Source organism: Vidua chalybeata, chromosome 9, assembly GCF_026979565.1.
Source record: "Vidua chalybeata isolate OUT-0048 chromosome 9, bVidCha1 merged haplotype, whole genome shotgun sequence".
In the NCBI taxonomy this organism is placed as follows: Eukaryota; Metazoa; Chordata; class Aves; order Passeriformes; family Viduidae; genus Vidua; species Vidua chalybeata.
In genome coordinates, this window is record NC_071538.1 from 23,721,478 (window position 1) to 23,733,952 (window position 12,475).

Genomic DNA, 12,475 nt, shown 5'->3' on the forward strand with positions numbered 1-12,475 from the left:
AACAGGTATCTACTACCCTTAGGAGAATAGAAAATTCTCACTGAACAACACTACAGCTCTCAGCTGTGACAAATGTAGGTAGATCTGAAGGATCTTTGTCTATCTATAAAACCAAGTCAAGTATTCCTTCAGTCAAACCAAGAAAGGACATGGGCCTTGTTTTTCCTGTCTTGTAAGTAAACAGCACTTACTGTTCACATTACCTACTAGCTTTCTTGTCATTTTGCTCTATTGTGCAAGTCATTTTTAAGAGTGTATCATCCAATCATCAACACTGTCTGAAGAAGACTAATCTGGCTCCAGTGAACACCTGTAGTTTGTGATCTGCAGTATTTTGAATAAGAGCAAGCCACCTCTCAAATAGAGGCTTGTCCATGCAGTTGCACTGGAAAAGAAATAAAACCCCTCATTCATGCTCTATTTCTCTTGAGTTACAGTAATACCTCTTTCTCTCCAATATCCTATGGATTTTAAGATGCAAAGTCAATGCATCTTTTACAGTATTTACACACTCTGCATCTAGCAGAGCTGATGAATTCTTTTTCCTATTTGTAGTGGAATTTCTTAAAATGTTTTGTCCCATAAAACTGAAAATGCCTCCAAGTAAATATCACCATGCCATCAACTCAAATATATCAGCAGAACCACAACAATTGTAAATGCACAACAGAGAAACCACAATGACATTAAACTTACTGTCCACATCACTGTCATTCATTTCCAGTCGGGATCAAATCTGAAGCTGTATTAGAACCATACATTTGTTTGTCTACAACTACTAGCTCCAAATGAGAAATGTTTCATACATCATGCTGAGGAATCTGATGGAGATCATAAGCTTTCTACCAAGCACTTATTTAATCTTCAGTTACAATAAAGTAAAACCATACAAATGATACCATTTTAAGATTAATTTTAAGTGCCATAGATGGTATATAAAGTATTTAAAGACTATTCTTTCGATGCTAATATTTAATAAATCCTATTTGTTGATTTAATCTTTTGTCTACTTCCAACACTGTCTAACTCCTAAATTCCCCAGAACAGAAACATGCAGTCTTGAGGCCCTGTGTCCCTCTGTGGGGACAAAACATAGAACTCCATAGAAGCTGAAGAACTCCAAGAACTGCATAGAACTCCAGAGAAGCTGACTGCTTCTGAGTAACTCAGATTCCAATCCCCTATTAACTAACCTTAAATCTTTTGAACAGGCAATAACTTACAAATGTCAGTAGACAAACTAGATCCTATAAATAGTGCAAGATGAACAGGGATGGAGAGGAGCAAAGAAGGTACATATATATGTATACATACTCTTCCAAGAAGTGTTGCTGGGGTCCTATAATAGAGCCTGGGCGACATATTCTTATCCAAGCAATGGCTTCAGCATGTGTGAACTTGTAGTGCTTCATTATGTAACAGGCAATCAGAGTTCCTGTCCTCCCCAGGCCAGCTACAGAAACACAAGAGTCAACAGCCACATATGAAGGGATGAACATTCCAGAATTATCAAATAAAAGTATAGGATGTAAGAAAACTTCCATGCAATGTTATTCACCCCATTAGTATTTGAAGAAAATTTCTGATTCAGTGTCCCATTTATCACATAATTCAATTTCAATGCTAGATATAGACATAGGGACAAATCTTTCATACTTTAGAAAAGTTAATGTTTAAAAGCACACCTGCAACAGTGATCACTTGTGGCACTTGAAAAATTCTACTCCAAACTTTAAAAAATGCCAATATGTTTTAAAAAGCCGTGATCAAGCTGGATACTAGCTTCATATTTATGATACTGGTAAAAAAACATAATCAAAGCACCTTTGAGAGGCCAGCACAAGTACCTAAAACACATGGTGCAAATACGTCACATCTCAACAGAGTGCATCTCAGTGGGTTTTTCTTTTTGAATCAGTTTTGTTGTAAAACCAGCACATAAAACTATTCACTGCTATCTGTATAAACAGCAATGACTGTGGGCCAGTGTAAAATTTTAGATATCAATAGCTTAAAAAAATTTAACCCACTGTCCAACAAATCCCGAACTAATCCTGTTTTTAAGGGGACAACAGAGACACAGAGAAATTAGCTTTTACTATCAGTAAAATCTCCAACTACAGAGTGAGAATTAATCTCTTTCCAGCTTTGTGTCTTGCGTACTAGTGAAGTGTTTCCCCATTTGAACCTTATTGCCCACAAATACAGTATTTTCAATTTACAGTCTCACAGTAGCCTGCTATTGTTTATGCACCAACAACTATCCAAATGGAAACTCTCCAAGTAGCCAGACATCTCTGCTGACAATTCTATACACAAATACAAGCTCTTTACATTTAACCACTAACTGACTTTTTTGAAAGTGAAGATGATTTAGGTAGGATGAAGGTAAAAGTTCACACATAGCGAGGGTCCATAATGGTAGCTTGAAAGACAAGCTTTGCAGACTCATTTAAAAGGCAAAGGATTGATTTCATTTCTTTCCTCCAACATTCTGCTAATGTACAAACTTCCCATTACAATCCTTTGCAATTAGCTGTTCTATCTCATCTGAGACAAGCAGTTTCTAGAGTAATAGCAGTGCTCAGAACACCTCTGCAATATAACTCTGCCTAGTTAGGCCTGAGTTAATTGTTAACACTGTAGAGGATTATTTAGGGTGGTATAAAAACTAAAAAGAACAAGATTGTTGATTTGCTTACTAAATGGTCAGACAAAAGACTAAAAAATACTTCAATGTACAAAGCACATCTCTAACTCACTACCAAGTATGTTATACTCCTTTAGCAGCTAAGCCTGGAGAATAACTTAGTAACAATCTCCTGCTAATCAATGATTTATACACTTATTTAGCCAATTACTGGATGCCCAGCTTATCAATGCCAGAACTTCTGGGTTCTAGCAACAGTAACAACTTGTTGGAAAAGAAACCTGTTTATCTTTGATATGCATATTATCATTCCTGGGAAAATAGTATTATTCTTGCTTCTGATCAGGCAAGACATTTATCACCACAATGTCCTTACACAACTCTAAACATAAATCAAGCTGAACCCTTAAAAGCCTTTGTTAATCTCTCTTGACTAAGCATGTTTGGTGCATTTTTTGGCTGGTTTGCTGAATTAGGCTGGTTTGAAATGCTGGCATCACAATAACTCACATCAACTTGAAATGTGGAATTCATACTCCACAGAAAAATGTAGAACAGTCAAAAAGCACAAAGAAAACCTTTTAGTGTTTTGCATGTCCTAGCCAATTATCATAATGCTGTGAAAGCACAATGCAAAAAAAGAAACCTTCATCAACTAAATCTCAAGTTTTCAAGTCATATTAAAAAAACCCCACAGAACAATGAACAACAGATTGTCAGTTCCTGCAAATAACAGTGTAGGATGTAAAGACTACATATAACAGGAAAATAACAAATATTTGGCATATATTTAGTCAAGCACCATAAAGCATTATTACTCCCACAGTCTTAAAGTATTCTTAAATGCTGTATTTCTGGGATACACTCTATGGATTTATACTTATTTTGAATTTCAGTCAGCAATGAATAGGTGCACATACCTTTACAATGTACAGCGATGGCACCATCAGCATTTTCACAGATGTTCAGGAACCTCTGGACTATACTGTCACTTGGTGTGCTGCCATCAATGAAGAACAGATCATAATGCTCAAAACCAGCTTCAGTAAAGCGTTTTGCCTCATAAATTTTTTTGTTTAGTCTTATGATTGATGTGATGTTATGCTTCTTGAAATAAGGAAAGTAGGCTTCAGGTGCATGAAGAGGATAACCTATAAAAATATAAAGCCACAATCATTTCATGTTCTAGGTTCATGAAGTTCAAAATCTCACTAAACAAAATAGCCCCTGAAAACTTTTTGAATAATAAACACACTAATACTAAAAATGCTTTAATACTTTATTCAGAATAGACATGCTAAGTGGTATTTTAAAAAATTGTCAAAAAAAAAAACGCTCATTAAGACCACTTTTATTATAAAAAGTATTAGGAGGCAAAAAGTTAAAACGGAATCTATGTGAAATAATCTATGTGAAATAAGACTGTACTGTCTCACATTAAGCCCCCATTCTTCTCTGCAAGGGGGATTTACCCATAAAGCTGGGGACATATATGAATTCAGCGTTTCAGAACAGCTGTTTATCTAGAGTCAAGCTGCAGATCAAAGAATTAAAGCATGCTTGAAGAGGAAACACTGTTTTTATGGAAAATATATTTCTCATCTATATTATGGACAAGAGAAACAGTCAAAGCATAAACTTCAGTACCAAAAATGTTCCTGTCCTACTGGGAAGTAAGAGAGCTTTATTGCCTTGATTCTCATTTGAGAGACAAAAGGATCCTCTAGATGAAGATGGGGGGACAGGTAGGGAGGTCAAAGACCAAACACAAGACAGCTGTTCAGGACAAGCCATATACACATTAGTAAATGCAATTTGAGTCACAAGACAATGAGAACATTGTAGCTTTGTAATGTGCACTTGCAATCACCTGGGAGAGGATTATTTATAGTTTCACAACTGGATTTTAAGTGTGTTAATTTAATAATTTTCAGTTATATATGCTATAAATAAAACACAGGTTTTCCAAATTCCGTGGAACAATTTAAGTAAATTTAGAAAAAATTCTGCAAGAAAGGGTTGCAACAATGCCTGAGGAAGAAACCCAAACCAACCAAAGTATTTTCTTTCTGGATTTTGTTTAAATTTTCAGTGGACACTTTGCAACCAGCAGAATTTCAGTCAGAAAAGAAACATGAGAGAGCAGAAGAAGGGGACGGGGAGGGCAGGTAGATATTCAGAAAATATGCTCACATAAACAACAGGACTTAGCACAAATAATATAGTCAAATTAGGAAAAACCTGATGGTAGTATTGAAATGACTGATTTTCCTTTTAGCTGGAATCTCTACTTTCCCTCTGTCAGTCAAGCAGTCAAGTTTTTCTTTTTTTTTTATTCTACTAGATCACAGTCCCCAAGTTCTTCACATTACCCCAAGGATCTTCAGTAGGAAAGTCAAGCTTCTTTTAACAGTCTTTCCTGGTCTGTGTCACAAAACTCTTAACTCAGTCGTCCGTATTTAATCCAACTCACCTTTAGTTTCGCACACCTACTGTATCAGGTGCCAGGTTCCAGGAGGAAAGTAAGTGACCTGAGTCTCTCAGGCACTTTGTCACAGGATGAAAAGTTACTGACTGTTAGAAGAATTGAAATTCTTCTGGCAAAGAAGAATTCCAAAACTTTTTGAATTAAATTCTATGAGCATATACAAAATGCTCACTGGATGATTATTGCTGAAGATTAAAACTGATCTATAATCCTCTATTACCTTCTGCTTTTTTGTTGTGATGGTTTTACATGCTGGAAAAATAAGATCATAGCACAGCATTAAAACATACACCATACCATTTTCAAGTTTGCTTTTCGGGTGTGGTCCACTAAAAGCCAAAAACTTTCCTGGAATAATCCAGTTGAAGTCACCATTTTCCACTCGCTACAAAAATTTCAGAAAAGAAAGACATCTTAATATCTCTATATACAAGTTAAAAAAAAAATTACTCAAGATTTTATTTTACTCTTTCCTGTGTTCTTGTGGCATTAAAACAAAACACTTCAAATGTAATTAGCTAGCTTAACTATATGGGACAAATGAAGCATAAACTGCTTCCCAGATCTTAATAAAATGAAATGCAAACAAAACTTGCTTAAGTTTTCCAATAAAAGCAGAAAGATCCTTTTGTAAGATATTTCTCCTTGAGAAGGTTCAGTGTTTCAGGATACCTATTAATAACACTGACAAACACCACCATTCTTCTATGTTTTAATAAAAAATTATGGAAAAGTGCTTCCTCGTGAGGCACTAGCTAAAAAACCCAATTCATAGAAAACAAATTAAAAACCAATTAGCCTTCAAAACAATTACCCTTTCCCTGTAGAAACTGAAATTTACATATTGGCATAAGCTCTGATGAGCCAGCAATCACAGAAGAAAAGCGTAAATTAAATAAAGACACTGGATTTTAATAAACTTTCAACCTATGACATTTTGCATTTCTTGCTCACTTTTAATGTACCTTTTAAAAGGCTCTTCAAATTCTGTCACTGCTGAAAATGAAAGCTTCTTTGGAAATATGTAACATGAACTGTAGCTCTAAACTGCCTTCTTTTCTTTCTTTAATTGAAGACTGCTCATTCCTTGTTTGGCAATGCAGTTATTCTCAGCATGACTTTTAAGGACATGGCACTTGGTTCAGCTGCATTATTAAGCTTGTGTTTTTAGCTCTCAGCTCATCAGAACATCCTAATGAGTGAAAGGTTCTGATAATGGACATCACTGTAATCAATTCAGCAACTGTTTGCTTAGCTGAGCCCATTAGGCTTGCTCCCAATGTCCCTACACAATGGAAACTCCTGGAAATTACCCAGATTGCATAAGGACTGGAGAACCAACCTCAGTGCCAAGCCAGGACCCCTGCTCCCCACGGGTATCACAGACTGACATCTCCGCCCTGCAGCACCCCTACTCCCTTTAGGGAAGAAGTCCTGTTCAGTAAGCTGAAAGGATTTTTGTATTTGTATCACCAGTTTTATTTGTAGATTAAGTTTCTTATAGTTACAGGGGTTGTGGCAAATAATTTGAACTTTTATCAATACAAACTACAGGTATCTCTGTATATGTGTGTATGCAAATGCTCGACACTACATGCAAACATCATTATTACTAAAAACCCAATCAGTAATTTACTTCCAGTCCAACAAAAGGGGAATCAGCTGCCTTGATAAAATAGTATGATGAAAGAACTATTAACATGAAACAATTTCCTTTTAGCCTGCTTCATTTAAGTCGTATGCAACTTCTGTCTACAAAATCACACATTTGAAGACCTAACATAGCAAAAATCTGTAACACTTAGAGTTTTTGAAATATAGCACAGGACAAAACACAAAGCTGACCATGATGTGTGAAAAAAAGGAGACATACCAAAAAATGGACAAAAAAATTAAAGATGATTCCAAATTCTTGCTTCTTAAACTCAGCAAACAGCATACTATAAGCATCATTCACATGTATGTACTTTTCACATGCTAAAATAATGTTAAGCCTTAAACAAGATAATGGGATAGCTTTAGTCAATTATTTTAAGACTCCTTTTCAAGCAGACTAACACCTACTATACATACAGAATTCCAAACTCCCATTTGTTTTTAGACTGGGTTTTTCTTTTTGTACATGGAGAAAGCAAAAAGCAGCAATTTCATATTTTTAATTTTAGTTCCTGTTCATTTAATTTTGGTAATTCTGCAAAGGCTATACCAATTTTTGAACCTAATCATTATGGAACATTGCAGGATACAGAAATCCTTTTACAAATGCTTTCAAGTTTAGTGAAATAGGCAGATTTGTGTTACAGACTGCCTACTGCAGACATCTACTGTACAGATGTGCTGTCATTTAACTTTTTCCACTGTTTATTCCTCTTCTTCACTTTCTTGAATATTTATGAAGCATTTCAGTATGTACCTGAAATACATACAGCTATAGGAAATGCTTTTAAAATTGAGATTTTCAAACTTAGCAACTTTATTCTTGTAACTTCCAAGTTTTCTGAAAATTGCAATAGTGTGGAAGAATATGTGGCTACAGTAAAGCAATACAAGTTTAAAAAGAGAATTAAATTTGTATTCAAATATTTGCTACACCTCTGGTTTATGTATCTTTCTCCTTAACCAATACAGCTACAAGAATTTCTAGGTGTTCCAAAGACAATGTCCAATAAACGACATTTTTGTCACTGACTTCAGTAAAAACCTTTTCCCTTCCTGTGAGTAAGACCTGGTAGACAAAAACCATGCAACCCTTTTGGACCAGATGTACACACACCTTCTGTGCCTGTGATTTCCTCTGCACACAGCCCAGTCCACAGGTACAGCATGGCATATTTTAAAGCTTCTCTAAAGCAATGTACCTTGAGATAACTTTTTACTACCAGCAGATAAAGGTGTGCATGTTACAAAGCCCTAGAAGCATCTAGAGCCAACCAGAGTACCTATACCTAGGTTGTAGGAAAGTTGGCAGAACAGTGAAATGCATCTGTTAGCTTTCTGGGACTTCATTAGGGAAATATTTTGGATATATTTCCTTAACTAGAATTCCACATAATGCATCCTTACTAAAAAACTCCTCAAAATTTGCTTCATCTATGTGGCTATAAAAAATTTGTCATATATTTGGGACTAATAGGAATGGAAGAAGGAGCTAACAAGTGCTGAAAGAAAACATTCTGTGGGTCAGCTGAAAGACCTTGGATTGTATCCTGGGAGAAGGTTGGGAAAGCATGAGAGAGGTCCCAGAAGCCAGAAAGGCTACAAGAAAACAGTAGATTTATGATATGATGCACTGAAATTGCAGGGATAGTAATCCTGCATATTCTTCAAAAAGAGCATATAGGTTTCCATGTACATATCTTACATATGAACACTGGGTTTTACTCAAATTAAAGAGTGTTTCCAGTATGTTTTAAGTTGGGAGATACTGAATACTCTTATTTTAGGTAACTCAAACACATTCAATGCATTATTAAATGTACAAACCTCATAGTGCTCATATTCATCCACATCAAATGTCTTAAAGTCAAAAAATCCATGCTGCAAGGCCTAAAAGGCAACAAGGCGTCAGTTTACACTGAAATACAATATATAATCTCATTTTATAATACTTTTTTTGAGCAAAACTAAATTCCTAATTGTGGCTTACTGAAGCTGTTATGTTAAGACATTACATTTTGCACAGATTAACAACACAGACAACAAAAACTCCAACAATGTCACTGAAACATGTCAGGCTCATTATTTCCCCTCCAAAGACAAGAGGATGGGACACAAGGTCGTTGCATATCACTTAAATCGTAACATTGATTCTACACAGCCCACCTTGTGGGGCTTTTTTCTGTAAGGCAGATGACAGGTTAAAAAGCAATTCCCTTTTTGTCATACACTCACTTAATGATTCCTATGCCAAATGTATTTTCATGCAGTTGGACATAACAAAACATTGAACACTGAGAGTTTATTGATTTTCTGCACTTAGTATGATACTCTGGTTTTACCACCATAATACCTAGGCAAAATGGCATATACAGAATGCAGCGCCATGTATCATCTGTATTTTATTATTTCTTTTAATACACATTTCACAAGTACAATAAAGTCCACTAGACTACATTAGACAGTATTTATTACAGAAGTTTTGTATTCGGTTATTATTATTAATTATGCCACATTTGTACTAAAGATTTGTCTATAATAACCATATTGAAAACAATTCTATGAATATGAAATTCATAGCCAATATTTATTCCAATTTCGTGGAATATATTTCTATAGCATATATTTATACTGAACCGATTGCATTTCGAAAAACAGATATTGCAAAAAATTCTGGAATTAAGGTGTGATAGGAACACATCACAGATCTGTGATTTAAAACCATTAATCAGACTGCCATTGTTTGCTACATACAGAACATGTTTTTAGGATAAATGAAAAATAGCTGAGTTATAGACAAAATAGGCTCAATGACTGGACCTCTCATGAAACCTAAGATACTGGGAGGTTTGTCTGAACAGCTGATTTTGATTTTAAAAAATGTATTTCATTGAAGCATGGCTGGCTGGCTGCACTCCACAACTTGCAGGCCCCCTGAATTACATGTATATGACAAACACACATACAAACACCAAATTTATCCAGGTAAACTAAGACTGCTTTCAATTAAGGCATATCTTTTCTGCCCAAAGTGTTTTTACCTCTGTAGGTGAACTAGACAAAAAAATAAATTTTATGAGAACAAAGGAGGAAAAACTGATTCTCACCATCCTTTTGATGTATTAGCTGCAGATAAATTACAGTGATTGCACTGACTACTTCAGATCTTCAGGATCTGTAGAATGCCTCACAAATTACAGTCTTGCTGGTAACTGACAGCTCCTTTCCCACCCCCACAGAACTAAAAATATTAAGCTTGATCTCTCTTTTTCCAATTTTTAAAAAACACTTATTTTGCTACTTTTAAGAATTACAAGTGGTCTATAAAGTATCTGTACAGCACTGTGCCTAAGGTCTGCTCTCTTCACCAAGAACAATGGGAAATGACAAACAAAATTTAAATGCCCCTATTTAAGAACTGATGTAAAATATTTTAAGAAAACAACACTGGAGCTTAATAGCTCAGGACTACTTAAAGTGACACATCAAACCACTATTAAGATGCATTCGTTTTCACTGGTTTTAAAAATTTTTGAAAAGATCAGTGTCAAACACTGAACCAAGTGTTTTGGGGAAAGCAGGGGCCAAGTACATGCAAAAACTGTTCTGATTAAATGACAATATACCTAGATATCTGTTTCACTTGGCCTCATCAACCTGTCACTCCCTCTCACCAATGGTTAAAACAATCTATCAGCAGACCTAGCACAGTGTCTTGCACTAAGAGCTGTCCCCAGCCAGGCCTGGTGCATTTTCATGTTCTACTTCATGAGGTGAAGTTCAAAAAGCTGTCAAAGGCCAGGCCAGGCAGTCAAAGTGCAACCTTCCTCTGCCATCAGCACTCAAACAGAGTCCTCAGTAACTTAGGTTTCACCACTGCTCATTCACAAATCTGCTCTGAAACCAGGCATTATAATCTATTTAAACAGTATTTTTCTTCATGCTTTAAAAATCAATTTAAACCTGTTTTGCTAAGAAAAAATGTTATTACCTTATTTACTCCCTGTAAACAGTCCAAGATCGTAAGATTATATGTGCAGTTCCCAAATGAAGCATCCCTATAGATTTAATACAAATGAATTTAATATACAGAGAATTATTTTAAGAACTAGGACAAAGGCAGAACACAACAGAATACATTCAAGCTATTCAATACCCTTGGAGAACTTTGATTCAAAGTTCAAAGACATCTTTTTAGAAGCTTGTCCAGGCTAAAGTACTCCCCTAGCCAAGACGTAGCTCAGACTAAATGCAGTTAGATACTGCAATCTACTTTAGGTGCATATTTTACATCAGGTAACTACATGCTCTTTACAAAATTATTTATGCTATCCTGGAACAGGAAGGTTTGCATCCTCTCTGGATTGTGTAAAGATAGTAGCAAATAAAGTACAGCTTGCTTTAACCGTTATTCAAATCTTAACTGAGTTACACTAACAGGGGCAGGCAAGTAAGACTAATAGCTTGGAATTCATTTACAGGCTTCCATTTTGATGCCCGATTACAGATGTGATTAAAAGCTATCCTGATATAATTAAAAATACTTAACCTCGGAACAACACATGAAAATTACAACTTGTCTGTAAAAGAAGTAGCAAGACTCACCATCAAACACAGACCACCAAAAAAAAAGCATTATGGAAAAATGAAAATGTACTTTTTGAAGTGTGCTTCAGACCACTTTGATTTTAACAAAACTCTTCCTGAGCAGATTACTTCCTTATCACTCATTAAGGAAATCTTTCACAGCTGTTCTCTTTGCTATCTTAGAGTCCTAAGAACTGCAATTTATCAGAATGGTAAAATTTTAGGTTCAGACATATACATATTTATCTATAATTGATTCAAAATTTCAATCTTTCATTGAAAACTTTACTTTTTTGATAAAACTCGCTATAAGTAGTATGAAGTTTGTGATATGCTCCTTCAATCTCAAGTACTTGAAGAGTAGGAAATTCTCTCCTATTCTTTAAGAGCAGAATAAATTTACCAGTTTTGAGCAAGCAGTGTTCATAGAAACTGGTTTAAAGAAAATTAAAAGCTACTATTTTGGTAGTGTCATACTGCAGGCAGGCCAATCTAAAAATGCTTTCCAATTATTAGATTATTAAAACACACTTAACCATAATGTTTGGGAATAGGAACTCTGAAGTGTGTATGAATCTTCCATATCCAAATCCAACAGAGAAGTTTTAAAAATGAGAATATATAAAATATTTTCATTATGTTGAATAAGCAGAACATATCAAAGTTTAATATATGAGTTTTGCAGACAATACATTTTTGACAGATAATGGATTAATATTATTATTTTGAATATCACATGATAACAGATCATTTTAGCACAAAACTTTTAGCGAACAAAAAGGTCTTGTGAGAAAAAAAATTAAGGGCCTGAATGGGAACACATACACAGCAGAAAGGGTTTAAAAGCTGTACCAGTTTTCTGGAGGGGCTGACAGAAATAAAATCAACAAATGCAAACCACAAAATTAAATATTTAGAGAAACATGAATAGAAGATATGGTTGCAGCAGACAGGTTCTATTTTATATGTTATTTTGTTGTAACAAGAATATAACTTTTATTTTATCTATATGTATATAATTACTTCTTCAACTGATAAGGCATCTGATAGTGCTGTACATTAAAACTGTGCTGGGGGGGAAAAAAAAAAAAAAT

General features: G+C 35.0%; 1 protein-coding gene across 4 annotated transcripts in view; it reads right to left on the reverse strand.

Annotated features, from left to right (window-relative positions):
* The window catches only part of CDC14A (cell division cycle 14A), a 52,250-nt gene that overhangs the window by 15,024 nt on the left and 24,751 nt on the right, over window positions 1–12,475 (reverse strand). For all 4 annotated transcript variants that reach the window (XM_053950258.1, XM_053950256.1, XM_053950255.1 and 1 more), the window contains 5 exons: window positions 10,786–10,852; window positions 8,622–8,684; window positions 5,436–5,523; window positions 3,571–3,801; window positions 1,315–1,453 (listed from right to left, as the gene is read on the reverse strand). In XM_053950258.1, coding sequence (XP_053806233.1) covers window positions 1,315–1,453; window positions 3,571–3,801; window positions 5,436–5,523; window positions 8,622–8,684; window positions 10,786–10,852 — 588 coding nt within the window. The remainder of the gene's footprint in view (window positions 1–1,314; window positions 1,454–3,570; window positions 3,802–5,435; window positions 5,524–8,621; window positions 8,685–10,785; window positions 10,853–12,475) is intronic.